General features: G+C 36.4%; 1 protein-coding gene across 2 annotated transcripts in view; it reads right to left on the reverse strand.

The window, feature by feature from the left end:
• Positions 1–4,086: 4,086 nt before the first annotated feature.
• The window catches only part of FAM199X (family with sequence similarity 199, X-linked), a 38,778-nt gene continuing 22,560 nt past the window's right edge, over positions 4,087–20,304 (reverse strand). The window contains exons 5-7 of one of the 2 annotated variants that reach the window (XM_033104582.1): positions 19,083–19,343; positions 17,699–17,865; positions 4,087–7,828 (exon numbers count right to left, since the gene is read on the reverse strand). In XM_033104582.1, coding sequence (XP_032960473.1) covers positions 7,825–7,828; positions 17,699–17,865; positions 19,083–19,343 — 432 coding nt within the window. In that variant the 3' untranslated portion in view covers positions 4,087–7,824. Of the gene's footprint in view, positions 7,829–17,689; positions 17,866–19,082; positions 19,344–20,304 lie in introns of both variants that reach the window. The other variant, XM_033104571.1, reaches the window with a different exon arrangement.

The raw sequence follows: 20,304 nt of genomic DNA on the forward strand, positions 1-20,304 counted from the left end.
AAAATAAAATGTATTTGATTTCTTTCAGCCATTTTGTGCTAGGTATGTGTCTCCATTTCTCTGTTTCTATTTTTCTTTTCTTGCCTTCTTTTGAATTAAAGGTCAGTTTTTTTCTCATTCCATTTTCTCCCTTTACAGATTGGAAGTTATAGCCTCTACTTTCAGTCGTTATCCGTGAAGTTCAAATTTAATTCAAAGACTACTAGGGGTGCCAAAAAGAATGCATACACATGACTTGTAATCATCTTCTGTTATCAATATATATTACAATTTTAATAGATTTTTCCTTTCTTAAAGTGTGTATACATTTTTTGGCACCCTCTGTATACAATGTCCTTAGAATATTTTGCCTCCAATCGTCTCCTACTGGCTTAAATGCTCATTTTAAAGCATTTTATTGAAATATAACATACCTACAGAACATTGCACATTAGTGTACAACTCACTGAATTTCTACAAACAACACAATATTTAACTAACCAGCAGCCATATCAAGAAACAGAACATTACCAGTACCCCAGAAGGACCCCTCAGATACCCTTACACAATATAGTATGTGCTCCTTTGTATTTGGTTTATTTTGCTCAACATCATGTGTGTGATTCATCCATATTGTCAGGTTTAGTTGTAGATCATTCACGATCAAGACTGCATAACATTTCATTTTGTGAATATACTCCAATTTATTTATCCACTCACCCATTGGCCATTTGGGTACTTTATACTTTGAGGATATTATTGTGTTGCTAAAAATACTCCAGTACATGTTTTTGGCAAACATATAACTTTCTATGGGGTATATATCTAAGAGTGAAATTGCTGAGGATTAAGGTATGCATATGTTTGACTATAGTAGATATACTGCCAACGTTTTGTACAGTTCTGGTTCTTCCCCTTCCTCACCCACACGAGTATAATACTATTTTTAATCTATTTCAGTTTTTGCCATTTTTTTACACCACAAAGTACATATCATTATTATTATTTTATATTGTTAATGTGTAAATCGCATGTTTTCCTTTTGGAGCTTCTCCCTCCCTTTTTCCCCATTTTTTTATTAAGTATAATTGACAGATCTTAAGTGTAATCATCCTTCCTTCTTGAGTATCAGATCACCTTCTGGGATTATTTGTCTTATTCCCGAAGCACATCATTTAGAAATTTCCTTAGTAAGAGTCAGTTGGTGGTAACCTCTGCTTTGGATTATAAAAATGCCTTTATTTTGCCTTCATACTTTTAATTATTTAAAAAATTCAAACATACTTTAAAGTCAAGAGAAGAATATAATTAACTCCCATGGACCTACTGCCCATCTTCAACAATTACCCAATCATGTCAACCTTCTTTCATCTTTACCTCACATGCTTTAGCACCACCTGGATTATTTCGAAGGAAATTACAGACAACATATGATTTAATTCATAACTATGTCAATATATAGTTCTAAATATAGGTCTAAAATATAAACCCTTTTAAAAATGGAAGAACCACAATACTATTATCACACTAGGAAAAATTAATAATTCTTTAATATTTAAGAGATCACTGAATATCCCGTCAGTGTTCACATTTTGCCTGATTGTGTTTTTTACAAACAATATGTTGAAATCAGGACTCTAATATGGTCCATAAATTGAAATTAGTTCATATGTTTCTCATGTCTCTCTTAATTGATAGGATTCCCCCTCCATCTTCTTCTTTTCCTTGTAATTTTTTGTTCAGGAAATTGGGTTGTTTGTTCTGTTGAGTTTCCCAGAGTATGGGTTTTGCAAATTATATTTCTTTGGTTTTGGTTTAATTTGAGCTCAAACCAACTAGTTACATACAATCCTGAACCAAAGAACACACATAGAAACCAGGCCATTGAAATTTACACTTTATTTCCTCCAGAGATACATAAACAAGGATGGCATTATCTCCATCCAATGTGAAGTGCTAGGTAATCAGGCACCCTCCATGTTTACTTACTATTTCTTTATGTGTTTTATATGTATACCAAATAGTGACTTCAAACAACTAACAACACTTAAACAAAAAGATCAGATAGATAGCAGATAGAATTGGTAGACACTTTATCTTAAAAAGTGAGGATAACATCAAATCCTTTGAGTACTATACACGTATGCATTAACATGGGGAAAGGCAGATAGAGAATTTGAAAATTTTAACTGAAATTTATATTTCTTTCAGAAATTAAGGAAAAACAAGGCATCGTATTCCTTTGCTACAAATGGTGGTGTTTTAAACTACACAATAAAGTATTTCCTCAATCGGAATTCTTTTGGGAGGTTTTTAAATGGTCATACTCCCAGTGGAAAAAAATCTTTTAATAACTGTCTTATTTAGATATGCTCACAATACACTAATGACAAGGCAATTTTCTAAATGCATATGAGATAAATAGAATTAATACTAATACTACTAAGCAAATATAATATTTTGTTGTACCGTTACCACAGGTGAGTCACTAACTGAAATGATTAATTACAAATCAATGTTACTAGGCTCACTGAGCAAATATTCTTCCCTTGCAAGGCAGTTAGAAGCTCTAAATTTATAATCTAGTGAGTTTATTCTAGCTATAAGCAGACATAAGAATCAGAGTATTCGTGTGCAATTAACCTAAAATGATGACCACCTTATAGTATATTTGGCATATTTGTATCATGCAAGGTATTGTATTAATATATAAAATGAAATCAAACACTACAGATAAAATTTGGATAATACTAAGAGAACGAGTCTTGAATTTTAATGCATGTCACTATGATAGTAAAAAATTACCTTAATTTCTAAAAAAGGAAAGCCTCTTCAATAAATGGTGCTGGGAAAATTGGAAAGCCACACGCAAAAGAATGAAACTAGACTATTCTCTGTCACCACATACCAAAATTAACTCAAAATACATTAATGACTGGATTGTAAGACCTGAAACAATAAAATACATAGAAGAAAACTAGGCACTAAACTTATGGACCTTGGTCTCAGAGGGTTTTTTGTGAACTTAACCCCAAATGCAAGGGTAGTAAATGCAAAAATAAATGAATGGGGCCACATCAAACTAAAAAGCTTCTACACAGCAAAAGAAACCATCAACAAAACAAAAAGGCAACCAACCAAATGGGGGAAGATATTTGCAGACAATACCTCTGATAAGGGGCTAATATCCAAAACATACAAAGAACTTATACAACTCAACAACAAACAATCCAATTAAAAAATGGGCAAAGGACATGCCAAATAAAATAACGAAATTTTTATTTAAAAAAAAAAATGGGCAGAGGACCTGAAAAGGCACTTTTCCTAAGAAGACATACAAATGGCCAACAGATATATGAAAAAAATGCTCAACTTCACTACCTACGAGGGAAATGCAAATCAAAACCACAATGAGATACCACCTCACACCTGTTAGAATGACTATTATCAACAAGACAAGTAATAACAAGTTTTGGAGAGACTGTGGAGAAAAAGGAACCCTGATGGGAGTGTAAATTAGTGCAGCAACTATGGAAAACAATATGGAGGTTCCTCAAAAAAATAAGAATAAGGGCGCCCGGATGGCTCAGTTGGTTAGAGCGCGAGCTATGAACAACAGGGTTGCCAGTTCGATTCACACATGGGCCAGTGAGCTGTGCCCTCCACAACTAGATTGAAGACAAAGAGCTGCCGCTGAGCTTCGGTGGTGGCGGGGGAGGAGCCAGATCACTCAGTTGGTTAGAACTCGAGCTTTCAACAAGGTTGCAGCTTCAATTCCCACAGGGGATGGTGGGCTGCGCCCCCTGCAACTAAAGACTGAAAACGGTGACTGGACTTGGAGCTGTGCCCTCTACAACTAGATTGAAGCACAACAACTTGGAGCTGATGGGCCCTGGAGAAGCACACTGTTCCCCAATATTCCCCAATAAAATTTATTTTAAAAAAACTAAGAAGACTAGAGCTACCATATGACACAGCAGTCCGTCTCCTGGGCATCTACCCTAAAATTTTGAAAACACTTATTCATAAAGATGTATGTACCCCTATGTTCACTGCAGCATTATTCATGGTGTCCAAGACATGGAAACAAAGTGTTCTTCGATAGATGATTGAATAAAAAAAGATGTGGTACATATATACAATGGAATACTCCTCAGCCATAAAAAGATGAAATATTGCCATTTGTGGCAACATGGATGGATCTTGAGAGTATCATGCTAAGTGAAGTTAGTCAGATGTAAAAGGACAAGAACCAACCATATGATTTCACTCATATGTGGGATATAAAACAGAAAGCAACAAACGAACAAAAAACAAACTCATAGATACCTACAACAGAATGGTGGTTACCCAAGGGGAAGCGGGGAAGGGGGAGGATGAAGAGGGTAAAGAGGGTCACATACATAGAAGGAAACTAGACTCTAGGTGGTAGGCACACAACATACAGATGTTGTATTATAGAATTGTATGCCTGAAACTTATTAACCAATGTAATCTCAATAGATTTAATTAAATTTAAAAAATTATCTTCATTTCATCATTTTGTAAATGGATTTGGCTTCATTTTGCAATCACTGGAACTTGTAACCTTAATAAGTAGCATTATCATGACCTAAATCATTTTGCAAGGAACAGGGATTTACAAAGAAACAAACAATATTCATGCTTTCAATAAATACTCTCTTAAAACAGGAGAAAATGCAGAACGATGGTACTTAGATTTTTTTAAAGTAACTCTACTGGAATTAAAATCTCCATTAATCTCAGATTAACAAAGTTATAATTAATATTACATTAGCAAGTTCTTTACACATGTGCAAAGAACCATGGGGATATAAAAATGAAAATGAGGACTAGTGGGGAAGGCAGAATGGCATACTAGCTATGTAAATGTACAATAAACATTTTAGTAGTGCCTAGAAAAAGTAATATACCCCAACAGAGGGGAATTAGGGTTGCCTTAACACGCACCAGAATTAGGACTTCTGAAATGCCTAAATGCAACCTATGCTAGTCCATAATGAAGTTTTTACTGAAGTTTTTCATATAGCTTCTTTATATTATTTCCTTGGCATTAAAAATTGCTTTCCTTTAATGAAATGTATCCTGGGTCCCTCTTTTGTGAAACTTTGAAAACCAATACAAAAGAATGTAAGCTGTGTGAGGGCAGACTGTGCCTGTTTCTTTACCACTTAACCCTAGTATTTAACACAGTGCCTCACATGTAGTAGGCGTCCAGCAAATATTGTTGAATAAGTGAGGAAGCAGCATCTGAGTTTTCTTTTGCAGGATGAGAACAATGTAACAGGAAGTCATTTCATGGTATATTTAGTAAATAACGTATTATCTATTGCTGCATAACAAATTACCCCAAAATTTACACCTTAAAACAATACACATTTATCTCACGGTTTCTGTGGCTCAGGAACCTGGATGTGCCTTAGATGGGTACTTGAGCTCAGGGTCTCTCACTAGGCCGCCGTCACCTCAAGGCTCCACTGGGAAGGATCCACTTCCTAGCTCACTCATGAATGTTGGCAGGATTCAGTTCCTCATGGGCTGTTATATTATCCTCAAGGCCTCAGTCCCTCGGTTCCCTGCCACGTGGGCCTCTCCACAGAACATGTCACAGCATGGCAGCTTACTTCATCAGATTGGGCAACTGAGAAGACGAGAGTACAAACCAGACAGCCGTCACAGTCTTTTGTAATTTAATGACAGAAGTGACATCCCATGACTTTTGCTGGATTCTGTCAGTTACAAGCAAGTCACAAGGCCCAACCTACCAGCCTATATCCAAAGGAAGGGGATTATAGAAAGGCGTGAATCGCCACGATCCTTGGGGGCCACATCAGGTGAATACTACAAATATGGAATAGACTGGTTGGTTTGAGTGTAGGGTAAATAAAGAAATGCATAGAAGATAAAACTGGAAAGTAGACTGGGGCCCACCAGACCTGGGGGCTCTTGAAATGTCCTAAATTGTCTGGACTTTGTTCTGACCCTCACTACTCAAAATGCAGTGCATGGATCAGCAGCATTCAGATCTCCCACATACCTGATTCAAACTAAGAATCTCAGACTCCGACCCCAGACCTACTGAATCAGAGTCTGCATTTTAACAAGATTCTACGTATTACACATTAAAGTTTTTAAAGTGCTGCTCTGGATGTCAAGCAGGAGAAAACAGCTTTGGTGAAAAGACTGACCATGAAAGAAAGAGGAGGGAGAAGACTGAATCAAAGATGACTACAATTTTTGAGGATGCAAGATAGGATTTGGTCTGATGGTGGCATTAGGAGATTTACAGAAGAATGTGGTTCATTCTCAGTATCAGTGGTTTCCACACTTACTCTGCAGTAGAACCACCAGAGCAGCTTTTAAAAAGAGGTGCCCAGCTCCTTGTAGAAATCCTGATTCCAGTGCTGGAGCATTGTGTAGTGCCAGAAAACAAAGTGCTCAAAATACAAAAGAATAGAGGTAGGTCAAGGGGACACCACAGCCAACTTCTAAGGGTTCCCAGTGTCCAAAGCAGAAAAATTTGTACAGAATAAATAACATAGCATTACATTATAACCCAAAGTATAAATACCCATGAATGCATACTGATAAAAATGATTGAATAAACGGAGAAGAGGGAATTCTTCCATAGAGAATTCCCAATAATAAATGTAGATGCTTCACTCTCTAGGAGGTGGAGCCTATTACCCCTCTCCTCCTTGAGTGTGGGCTGGACTTGCTTCCAAGGAACAGAGTATGGAAAGGGAAAGACAATAGCTTTGCAAGGAAGAGCCTGGCGAGCGCCAGCACAGCCAGGTGGTCAGTTAGCATGCCTAGTGTTAAGTCATGTTGATGGTGCGCACCCTTTAGGATGATGTGGTGAGAATGGCACCTCACCTTTGTGGAAATCCTCCCCGCATCCCCAAACCCCGGTCTAATCACGAAGAAAACATCAGAGAAACCCAAACTGAGGGATGGCATTCTACAAACTGACCAATTCTTCTCATATTTGTCAAGATTATGAAAAACAAGTCAGAAACTGTCACAGACCAGAGAAGGCTAAGGAAACATGCTGATTAAATGCAATGAGGGATCCTGGATTGGATTCTGGAATAGAAAAAGAACATTAGTGGAAAAACAAGTGAAATGTGAATAAAGGCTGTAGTTTAGTTCACAATAATGTACCAATGCTAATATCTTAGTTTTCACAAATGCTCCAAGTTATGTAAGATGTTAACTTTAGGGGACAGGGTAACAGGTATGCAGGAACTCTGTACTATACAACTTTTCTCTAAGATAAATTACAAAATAAAATGTTGATCATAAAACAATAGATGCCCAGGCCTCATTGTTGAGATTCTAATTTAATCTGTCTCGGTTAGGGAGGGTGGTGGTGGTTAGGCACCATTATCTTCTAAAAGTTCCCCAGATGATTCTGATGCTCAGCCCGAGAATCCTTACTCTATACTAGTGGCTCTCACACTTAAACGTGTATCATTATCCTTTGAGGCGTTCGTTAAAACAGGTTGCTCTATCCTCCCACCCCCCGAGTTTCTGATTTGGTAGGTCTGGAGTGGGGCCTGAGAATTTGCACCTCTTACAAGTTCTCAGGGAACGCTGGTTTTGCGGGTGTGGAGTCCACACTTTAATCACTGCTCTATAACAAAATCTTAAGGTTTTGTTATAACCACCGCGAAAAATAGGAGCATGAGATAAAACAGTGTGATACAGTGGAAACAGCACGAGTTCACAGCTCAAGGGACTTGGATTCTAGTCCTGAATTTGTCATTATTCAGTCATAGGACCTGGACGAAGCACTTTACCTCTCTTGGCCTCAAACTTCTCTCATCTGCAAAATAAAGAGACTGGTTTAATGACCTGGTTTAAAGTCTATATGTCTTCCAAGTTTTCAGATTACCTAGTTCTGTTATCTTGGATTTGATAAACAATTTCATGAAATCTTACCCAATATTTCTAAAACATCAGTGGAAGATTTTTCTCTAGAATACATGTTATGATTGTGAAGTAATAAAGACCATTTTTAATAAACTAACATATCCAAATTAATAACATCCCCATTATATGTCATCACCGTACACTTAATCCAATGTTCTTGTTATTGCCCAAAATATTTCTGTAACTTTTCTCTAATATACATTGAAGCCCGTTTAGTTTTTAGGCCACAAAAGAAAACCATTCTTAACTACTTTTAAAAGCACACCTCACTGACAAAATGTAGCAATTTCTAGCTTTCTCACCCACATTAACCACCAGCCAGCCTCCAAATGACCCTTGGTTATTTTCAAAAACTACAATTGCCCTAAAAGGGTGGAGTCCTTTTAGCCATTAGGAGGAAAAAAACTCAGTTGGGAGTTTTCAAAGATATTGATCACTCCCCAGAAAAATACACCAGCACGCAAAACAATTTTGCCAACAATTTTAATCCCTAGACTCCAATTTAAAAATGCCTGTTCTAGGGAGATAAAGATTTACCACTACCAAGAAATTCTAAACGTTCAGAGAAGACTCCGAAGGAATCACTTGAAGGCAAGTAGCCTGAAGGAAACAAATGTACAATAGGAAAATCACTGGACTCGGGATGTGAATAAATAAGGAAACTAAAGATCAGGATTCTGGTTCAGCTGTGTCACTAACCAGTGTGGGGCAAAGAAGTCACTTTCCTGCTACTGTAAATTTCCTCATGAGCAAAATGGAAGTGACTGAGCTACATCAATGTGTTCGTTGGACCAGCAGCATCTGCATCACCTAGGAAGTTATTAAAAATGCAAAATCTCAGGCCCCACCCCAAACCGACTGAATCAGAAACTCTGGGGGTGGGGCAGGCCATCTGTGTTTTAACAAGCCCTCCAGAGAATTCTGATACTCTCTCAAGTTCAAGAACCAAGCTAAACCATCTCTAAAGTCTGTTCAAGCCCTCAAGCTCTGTAATTTATTTGGAAAGTATAAACTTCAGTAAATTAAAATATAAAACCAAAACCAACACTCTGTCGTATCTGTTTAAAAAGATTTCCTAAAATTAGTTTCTAAGGATTAAAAGATAAGAATATTTTTCCCTGTATTCCCCACAGTACCCTTGCAAAATTCTTTATAAATACGAGGTAGTCAAGTCTTTACCATGTGGGTCAATTTTGGCTAAAAAAGAAAATTGGACCCAGAGATAGGTGAGACAGGAAATACCTGGTTCAACGTATCTTGAACAGTTACTTCCCTCCCTCCTGCCTTCTACCCAAATTATCCCATGGCTTAACAGAGCAGTAAGAAAACTACTGGAATTGGTTTTAATCTAAAAACAATAGAGATCTCACTTTCAATGAAAATGGGCTCAGGACACACCATCAGGGCTTACCAAGCAATAATAAAAATAATTATTCTACCTTATTGCTAATACAATGCAGAACGACTTTGAAATTAATAAGACTAATGGCTACTGTTTTGATTCCAAGTAAGTAGGACGGATATTTGATAGGGAATTATTTTTATTTATGGAGGTTTGATGATACCATAGTTATTTATAAAACAGTGTCCTTATTTTTTAAAATCTGATACTGAAATATTTAAAAATGAAATGTCACCTGGGGTTAGCTTTAGTATCATCAGAGTTGAAGTAAGGTGAGTGGGTAAAAGAAACCAGATTGGCCATGAGACAAGAGCTGAAGCAGATGTGGGTTTGTGGGGATTCATTTTATTACTGTCCTACTTAAAAATTTTTAGAAGACAAAGCTGAAATATATATAGTTATCTGCTATTTTTAAGAGAAAAAATAAGCATATAATGGGATCCTGGCAACCAAATGAATAAACTGGAATGTTAAAAATGTTATTTCCCCCATTACAAAGGGAAATAACATTGTACCTAAATCCAGTGTCTGTCAATCTATTACTAAGAAACATGGATAATATAAACATCCCTCTTACATGAGATCCAAACTGATAGCGAAAGGGTGAAGGATTGTCAGACCCAAGTAACAGTGACTCTGTTAAGGCTCGCACATCACCAGAATAAAGCAGCACTCTGAGGGATAATTCTGAAATTGACATTTCTACTTATTTGTAAGCATGGTTTTTTTAAATCGGAATCTTTAAAAATTTGGGGCGTCCGGATGGCTCAGGTGGTTAGAGCGCGAGCTCTTAACGACAAGGTTACCGGTTCAATTCCCGCATGGGATGGTGGGCTGTGCCCCCTGCAACTAAGATTGAAAACGGCGACTGGACTTGGAGCTGAGCTGTGCCCTCCACCACTAGACTGAAGGACAACGACTTGGAGCTGATGGGTCCTGGAGAAACATACAGTTCCCCAATATTCCCCAATAAAAAAAAACTTATGCCCCAGCATTGTCAATTAAAATGTTTGCATCAGAGAAAGATGAACTAAGAGAAAGCTGCATGGCAACACGCTTTGCACAATAAAAACTGAGAAACTGGCACCAAATTTCCACATTATCCGAACATTAAATCTTATTCATAGTCAAATAGTTAATATTTGAGAAAATTATCCATTAAACCACCAAGTCCCCAACTTTGGTAGTAGTTTTAATGACGTACAAAATGAAATACAGCTTGCTGTCCCTCTAACACCAGTCGCCTACAACACTTAACTGTGGGCAGCAGTTTTGAGCCACTCATTACTGTTCATCGGTAAAATAATGAGGACAGTCACTACATAAAGCCTCAAGTCTCTAGGATCAGCACTGTCCAACAGAACAGACGGAAATGTTCTGTATCCTGTGGTTTCCAATAGCCTCTCGCCGTATGTGGCTGGCTATTGGCCACTTGAAGTCTGTCTTTCAAATTGGACCAAAGAACCAGAGAAAATTTTAAATTTTACTAATTGTAATTTATTTAAATAGCCACATGTGGCTAGTGGTTACCATAATGGACAGTAGAGCTCTAGAATACCTAAGAAAAACACACACACACGTTTCACTTAATATCTAACATTTATTAAAAACTGAAGATTGCATAAAAGCATGAATAAGACTGGTTTTATTACACACGCTCAATTAACTTACCTTCGACTAATAAATGAAAGTATTTAATATCACAAGAGGAATTTTGAGAATGAGGTTGATTCCAACCTCTGAAATTAAAAACAAAAGAAAAGCGGGTCAGACATTTTCTGAAGGAGCGAGCAACCTAGACCTCCCTCTAGTGGCAAGAGATAAAGTTGCTGCTGAAAAGCTGAATGGCTTCTCCATCTATACGTAAAACTGCTCACAGACATTTCTTTTATATAATTATACCGTGTTTCCTCGAAAATATGACCTAGCCGGACCATCAGCTCTAATGAGTCTTTTGGAGCAACAATTAATATAAGACCCGGTATTGTATTGTATTGTATTGTATTGTATTGTATTGTATTATATTATATATTATATTATATTATAAAGACCCAGTCTTATATAAGACCCGGTCTTATGTTAAAATAAGACCGGGTCTTATATTAATTTTTGCTCCAAAAGACACCTTAGAGCTGATGGTCCGGCTAGGTCTTATTTTCGGGGAAACATGGTAATTTTAAAAGATTCTAGATCAATATATAAAGAAAATAGATCTTATTTTTTGTAAACAAAAGTTAGACCTAATTTTCACTTACTGTGAATACTAATCTCTCTAGAAATCTGATGTCTCCAGAAAAATATGATTTGCCAATGAAATTTAGGAAATTGGACAAAGCAAAAGTTCATGGAGACTTAACCAAACTGTGAGCAAAAGAAAAGCGAGCAATTCTTCTCTGCTGATGAATGTTCTGGGATGGAACATGAAAAGGAGTGGATTCAGAAGGAAAGTAGTAAGCAGCAATAGGGTTTGAAAAAAGTCATGGTACATCAAGAAACAATTAACGTATTACAAGAGTTCTTAATAACCAAAACAACTCTTCATTCTGATATTCAGTTTCAAAAGACAGCTTTGCCACATCGCCAGTTTTAATTACAACCATACATACTCATTTAGATTTATCTAGTGAACTACTACTTTCAAGTACGAGAAGGAACTCAAAATGCAAACGACTTGTGTTAACACCTATTGTTTTTCCCTCACAGCTTCAGGAAAAACACCTTTTATATACACTGTACCAAGTACAGAATGTACAGAAGAGAGTTATATATACAAAAGTGCATTAATATAATAATACATTTAGCAGAAATATAGGGGGGAAATTCTGGTTAACAATCTGATACATTACTAGTATTTAAGACTACGTGAAGATTCTCCAAACGAGTCAACTTCCTACTTGCTTTGGTTATGATATTGATGCTATAGAACTAACCTTTGAAATTTAAAAAAAAGGGAAATTTTTAACCATCTGTGAAATGTTTTACATACACAGGTGTTTATCTTTAATAGCCTTTGACAAAAGTCTTATTAAACTCCCAACACAAAGATTTAGAATGGATAATACCTATATCTAAATTAGAGGATTTAAAGAGGAAATTAAATTCATCCTCTACAGGAACAGACTTGGTTTGCTCCATTCCTAAAAGCGTGAGCTGGATAATCTACCCCAAGAGTCAAGAGCAAGCAGCTCCACAAAACAAGCCATGGCTTCAGGCCACTGTTCCTCAGAACAATTCAGAATAGATCAGTATTAACTTGTCATTTAAAAGCATTAAGTCTACAGCTACGTTTACACAGTCAAAATGCATATGTATAATTAGAACAATTCTCCTCTTTTCCATTCCCATCCCTCACCACAAAAAAAGAACATGTATTTCCACAGGTTCTACTGACCACAAAGATATAACATAGAAACTTGACAATGAAGAAAAAGTACTACATATTGAAATCTGAGAAGACCAAACCAGTTTTTCTGAGTTCAGTAAGAATGTCAAATTAACCAGAGGGTAAGGGGGAAGAGGGGTGGGAGATGAGGGTGAAGGGGATCAAATATATGGTGATGGACGGAGAACTGATTGCGGGTGGTGAACACACAATGGGATTTATAGATGATGTAATACAGAATTGTACACCTGAAATCTGTGTAATTTTACTAACAACTGTCACCCCAATAAACTTCAATTAAAAAAAAAGAATGTCAAATTAAAAATTAGTTTACTATAATGGGATCTAGGTTAAAACATTAATAACCTTACTTTAAAATATAATTGTGAAGGGGGCTGAAAACAATTTTAGGGTAGTAGATGGGAGGAGGAGGGTTATCACTGTGTGAGGGATATAAATGATAAATGTCTAAGTATTACATTGTTTTGTTCACCTGAAACTAATACAAAATAATTTTAATATTAGAAAAAATATGAAAATAAAATTTTAGTGAATCAACTAAGATCTTTAGCTATACCATGCAACTTCCTTACTCTTAGTAGCCAATTAATTAAAGGAATTTTCAGAGCTCCTTCTAAGTCTTTTGGAATAAGTAAATTACTTTCCAAAGAAATAAGAATTAAGCATTCTAAGGAGCTATGTTCCAGATACTATGCTGACCGAGATGCCTAGGTCTAAATATCTCTCAGATGCTTCTTACCCACCCACTTAGCATAATGATTGTAAAGACAAAATTTATTTTATTTTGTCAGACTTAAAACAAATCCAAAGTTATCATAGTACATGGATATACAAATACTTATTTTCTAACTAATAGTCCTTTTAAGGATTAAATTTACCTTTAAGTTTAGATATGTCGAATGTCAGTATGCTCGCCATCAACACTAGTATTTGAATGCAACGGAATTTTCTTATCAAACATCTCGACTATAAACTGACTTTAAGTTACCCCCTCCCAATTCTAAGCAAACATTTTTCTTGAAGATAATAGGAGTGCTAAAAGGTAATTTGTTAAAAAGGGAGAAAAAGGAGTGTTCTGGCTATTACACAAATGAGTGCAAAAAATCCTTAAAAGGTAACAAGAGAATCAACTTGCTATATATACTCTCTGTTCTTGAAGTACTTTTACCTTGAAAATTATCGTCCCAGATACTAAGAGTTATCTGGTATCTAAAAAGTATTCTGGGGTATGACCTTTTTCAGGCAAAGAAAAGTATACATTAAGCTATATTTTAGATAACTTTCAATGTTCTTCAATTACCTAGCTGGACCAAAACAAAGTTATACAAGTGGAATTTAAGATCTTAAGGTTTTTATTTTCTTATATACTCTATTACCATTGACTGATTCAATTTAATGGCTTTGCTAACTGATATCCAACAGCGTGGGCATTTTACAAAACGAATTACAACATTTAGATTATTTAGGAGTTTGGAAAAAGCCTGATATTGACAAAAAGTACAGAGTTCACCTTTAAGGCACATGAGGCTATATAGAGTAAGCCACAAACAAAAATCTTTGCTAGAAAATCTGGAAACAAGATTTCTGTATTTGTTGTGTACTAATATTTTTGGTATAAATATGAAGATATTTGATAAATTTCACAATTTTTAGAACTCATCAGAATCTGGATACTTTTATACAGTAGTTTCTGGGAATTTTTCCTTTCCAAGTGGATTTACACTTTTAAAAACTAAATAAAATGAGATGTCCACCCAATCCATAAAGTCATTAAATTAAAGTCAGTTGCTGGGATTAATTCAGAAATATTTAGTTAACCCAAAGGACTGAGGAAATGGACACAACTGCCACAGCCTAACAAAAAAATGAGACAAGTCTCATGACAAAAAAAGGTGTTATTTTACTCTAACTTCTTGTTGGGACAGAATGAACTAGCCCTTTATACTCCACTGCATATCATACTACACTGTCTTACTTTAATTCCATTGCAAAACTGTAGAAAAAGACAAGCCATTTCGTTTAACTCAAGGTTCATACTTGAAAAAGTTGTGGTGGAGACTGACAGACTTCCATATCTTTTTTTCAGTTTCACTGAAATATAATTCACATACCGTGTTTCCCCGAAAATTAAGACCTAACTGGAAGATAAGCCCTAGTATGATTTTATCAGGATGACATCCCCTGAACGTAAGCCCTAATGCGTCTTTTGGAGCAAAAATTAATGTAAGACCCGGTCTTATTTTCAGGGAAACACGGTACATACGAGACCTCTAATAAAATGTTTCGGGATAAATCTCATGGGATTTTATCATGCTCTCAGTTAATAAGACTTATTTTTAAAGGGGGAGACTTATTTGCTCCAGTGTCAATTCTCTACAGATGAGAACTGATGCTGGAGCAAGTTTAAGTCTCACATTTTTACTAATTGTTTTGTTTGGGCTTATATTAAAAAAGAACAACACTGAGTTGGGTTTGTTTTAAATTGAACTCAGAGATATACCAGATTGAATAAGTTACTACTTATTCTAAGAAAGAAATAATTCAAACTTGAATTGTCTACACGAGGCATTAAAACAGAACAAAAGTACAGCACATTAATGAAGACAAGAGAACTTTGCCTTTTTCTGCTGGGGGTGTTTTGTGTGTGGTGGGGGGGAATAGAGGAAGACTTTGTAATCTCCCTTCTGAATCGTAAGCAAACCCAAGTTGTTTTACTTTCTTTTAATCAGAGCGGTATTTCAATTTCCTCCAAACCAACTTTGGGGACTATCTCTAAAAGACAGTTCATCCAGATTTACACAAAATTTCACGGCACACTTTATTATAAACTCTCAAACCTTTATATACTTTGTGGTGCTTCGGTAAACTTGTTTAATAGTGACCTAAGTTCCATCTAAGGTAATAAGACTACATGATCTTTGGGAGAGTAGAGAAATTGGTCTTATTACATCATGACCCTGTTTAGGATTTTCTCTTACAGGTCACTGTCAAGTAAATTCTTTCCAAGTATTTAACAAATAAATGCTGCTCTATGGTCTCCACAAGGGGCCTGTTTGCCTTAAAGAGTAGGTAGAGAGAACAATCATTCTCTGGAATTTTGCTTTTGCTAAAAGCAGACAGAGAATGATGCTGTATTCGCTCTTCTCTCCACTTCCTCTTCCCATACTTGAAAGGGCACACACAATGAGGTTGACCCCTCCCACCTTCCTCAGAGTATTCTGGGGTCTATCCCCAAGCTCTCTTTGGGCCCTCTAAGCTGATCAGGAGCACCAAAGAGGGGGTAAGAGGAAAGTCAGAAGGACTACTCCAACTGATAAGCACACACATATATATACTTTTTATTTTAGTAAAATTTTAAAGTATGAATTTAGTAGTCTTCAGACTGTTACAACCATACCACAGACCTCAGCAAAGCTGCAATATATCAATTTTTATCCTCAGTTTGAATTCTTTAAACTTCAAGGAACCAAAATGAAATCCAATTTTCAAAACATACGAATGTGAGCAAAGGGTAAGCCTTTATATTTAGATGAAGAATTTTAAATTAAGAATTTAAGTCATTAATCTTTATCTTAACAAGTTACTTGATATGACTGAAAAATTAAAGTAGAAATCCCCATCAAGCTGACTCTAGGTTTAAAAACTACTGATTCCAACTCCTACACTATCATGATTACCTGCCAAAGTATCCACAACAAAATGAAGATTATGAAAGTCAGAAAGCAGCTTGATTGTCAGTAATATCAGTGTCCACCTTCTTTAACCCATGTGAATGTTTAAAGACATGTGGTAGAAGAAAAGGACTCACACTACGTCTAATGTTCATGATAAACTCTCCATGAAAATATTTTTTAAAACTCCATGACTTCACATTTAAAATTAGTTTTATTAACAGCCAACCACCTAAGAGTTTCTTTTTCCTATTATCTCACTACTCTGTGTATTTCTAGCGATTTATAGAGGTTAGCAGACCTGTAAGGGTTTTCTTTAGTTAATTTTGACCATTAACCTGTTTATGTGCCAGAAGTTGTTAAACCAAATATTTAAAAATTAGAGCTGTGCTGGGGAAATAAAGACCTACAAAAAGAACATAAGAGAGATATTTTCTGCCTTTGAATAGTTTCACAGCCTAAAACTTCAAAAAGCAGTGGAAAAGTAGAATTGGCTGTTTTGCTTAGTTGCTTTCTCAATTGAATATTAATCAACATAGCATCAAGTCTAAAATTCAGCTGATAGTAACATGATTTCCTCAGTAGTCATCACTTACAGGAGTCTGAATTTACATAAAGTGAAAAACAAACCTAATAGGAAAGCTATTAGGGCCTGTTTTTTGAGTTAATAACGAACATAAACAGAACTAAATCTAATGAAGGCACTATTATAAACAGCAATCCACACCAACCCCCACAACCTCCATAAAAGATTTCCACTAGGAATTGAGATTCATGCTATGGCCCTTTAGGAAAAGTAATCAAAGAAATTGTAACATCAGAGAAACTGAACTGTGATCTCTACACATGTACATATACTGACATAATAAACTACTTGTCAGCAGTACCTTGAAATCTTCTACACTGTAAAAGTACGAGTCTTTGAAAAAGCCTACTTAACCACCCTAAAGTTTAAATAGTCAAAACATTTACTAAATCAGTGGTTGTTAAAACTAGAGTACACTGGCAGAATGCTCCGGTACTTGTTAAAACACAACACTGGTCTCCACCCCTGGGGTTCTGATTCACCGGGCCTGGGTGGGGCCCCACAGTATGCATCATCGCTAACAGGTCTTGGGTGATGTTCAAGCTGCTGGTCCGGGGACCACCTGCTGAGAACCATGGGCCTAAATTCTTAATGGTGGTCAGCACAACCCTAACCAAAAGTTTGGTCAAGATACATGTAAACAAATCAGTATAGAATACTTCAATGCTTAGAAAGAATGCTGACTGCTTCACCCTTATTACATCAAGACATCTACATCTGCTTCGTGGTCTTCCTCCGTCACTTTCAAGGACAACACTTCTTCATTCAGGAAGAGCCCACTGAGCCGCTCCTTCCGAGCCTGCCTCTGCTCTTTCAGCTGCCTCTTGCGTAAGGCCTTCTGCTGCAACTTCCGCTGCTTGGATCGCTTCTGTCAAAGTACAAATTTCTAAATCAGTAAGGTTTAGTTCTGGCATATCCACCCCAAAGTATCTTATGGATCAAATCTGTATCTTCAGAATTTTTAGAGATGTTCAAGTTCCTCTGTAGTGTGATCCTGGTTCCAATAAATGAGCCACTGGCTTAGACTTGAAAATGATTCTTTAAGATTCTTATTTTTATGTTCTTCGACCAGTGAATGTTCCGATAAGGAAGGACTGAAACTTGATTGTTTTGACTAGTTACAGCTAACTAATCATTTCAAAGACTTCTTTAAATCAAATTAAGGTACACTGGTGTCAGTGCAGCGTGAATACACAGTGAACAATACTGAACACAAACGGAGAGAATATTTCCAAAATCTCTAATGGGTATACTTTCAAGGTGCCTTTCATCTAAAAGCACTAGCAATTTCACCGTGACCATGAAAGAATCATGTCTTTTTCATATTAAGCAAATACCATCTTCAAAGCCCATTAGAAACCCAGTGGGGACTTTACTCCTCGTCACTGGTGAACTGATGCCAAAAAGGAATGACCACATATCCAGAGGAATCCCTTGGCAACCAATAAAGCTGGCTCTGTTTCTGCTACTTCGGTAAAAGCCAGAGAAGGAATCTTTGTGTATCTTCTAGTCACCACTGGGTTTCCAAAGAGTTAGACACCTTTATCATCCTTAAGTTGGATCCAGACTGTCACCACTGCAAGGAACTGAATTCCTCTGCTAATCATCACGAAACCATACATATACTTATTTTACCTCCTATTTTTTATATGCCCAGTAACATACAGAATTTGTTCAACTGTGATAAGAGACAGAAATTAAAGAAAGCATTATTACATTTTATAAAGGGCTAAGAAGAAACATTCAAGATTAAAACAGTAAGAAAACACGAAAGACAGAATATTCTTCGGAGCTAACTAACAGACAGAAACTTAGTGATATCCTCTCATTGTTTCCATCACTTTATCTTACTTAAAAGATACAAAAATCAGATAAAATTCAATGGCAAGGTTGTGGGTCACAATAACATTTCAAAGCACTCAGCCTGAAGGGCTTTGTTCAACAGCAGAGCACCCTGCTTGTTCACTTCAAACCAAAACTGGTTTCAGCCAGATAGCAGGAGCTTAACTCTAAAGAAATGTAGTACTGAGGAGGTACTAATGTTAACCTTGAAAGGTAGAGTTTTGTACTGATTAGCCGTCTTACTTTGGAATCCCGAATCCGCTCTGCTGCACTTGCAGAAAGGTTGCTGTCACTGTGTGCTCGACTCATGTTGGCACTGGAGTTTGAAGCAGAGTTTCCAACACTGGACCCACTGCTGCTTGCAGAACTGACCATGCTGGCACTGCTGCTGCTGGCACTGGCACCGCTCACGCCACTGGTGCTGGCACAACTGAAGTTGCTTCTCTTCCAGGCCTCTCTTGCAGGCCGCTGGCGAGGACTATGCTCCTTGATATAGTTTCTGACCTTGGAACATGCAGACAAAAACTGGTTAGTGTTGTTCTACCCTTGACGTTCTACCCTCAACATAGTGGAGAAAAGAAGAATACTATACTTAATTTAAAAGACTGTCAAAAGTGCTACAGATGTACATAGGTATAATAGAAGGACAAAAGAAATCTCTTGACAATGTTCAAAATTCTAGAATACATACTATGGAGCTAGATTTTAAAAGCACACGTGAAATATACTCAGTAAATGGAAGAAAATATACTGGCCTCCAGAATTTAGGATTATAGCATAACACTCAGAAACAGAAACTGACAATAAAATAAATGAAATTAGACATTTTTTTAAAAGTCTCCACTTACGATGATTTAAGTATGTTGCTAATTATATCTAACATTAGGGTGTTTCATAAATCTTAACGAGGGGCCCACGGTACCTGTCTTCAAATCCAAGGCCTCAATTTACCATACTAATAAAAAATGGGCTGGCATATAGAAAATTATAGTATATCTGTTGAGAGAAATACTGAAATGAGAAAAATGTTTCGTAAATGATGATAAATGCAAAAAAATTTAAAAAGTAGAATATAAGTATTCGCTTAACTATGTACCAGAGAAAAAGAGAGCAGTAAAGACTGTATTTAGAAGATATCAGAAATGTGTATTTAAGAATAGCAGAAAGAAAAACTAATTAATTACGTTCGACCGTAGCCAGGATCAATTACTCCCTAAGACTATTCAAATCCTTCAGCTCAGATTTCATTCAAGAATACCTCTCAATAATCAGTATTTTGACTCTGTCAACCTGTCTTTTGTAAGCTGAGATAGAATAAATCTATACCTTAGGGTAACCACCCCTCGTGTGGTGAAATTAAGTTTCAAAGCCTACACAACTAAAAAGCAGATTATAGATCCACGTGATCCCAGAAAGGTACTGCCAGGTAATATGTACAGAAAAATCTCTTACAACCATATGTTTT

This window comes from Rhinolophus ferrumequinum, chromosome X, assembly GCF_004115265.2.
Source record: "Rhinolophus ferrumequinum isolate MPI-CBG mRhiFer1 chromosome X, mRhiFer1_v1.p, whole genome shotgun sequence".
In the NCBI taxonomy this organism is placed as follows: Eukaryota; Metazoa; Chordata; class Mammalia; order Chiroptera; family Rhinolophidae; genus Rhinolophus; species Rhinolophus ferrumequinum.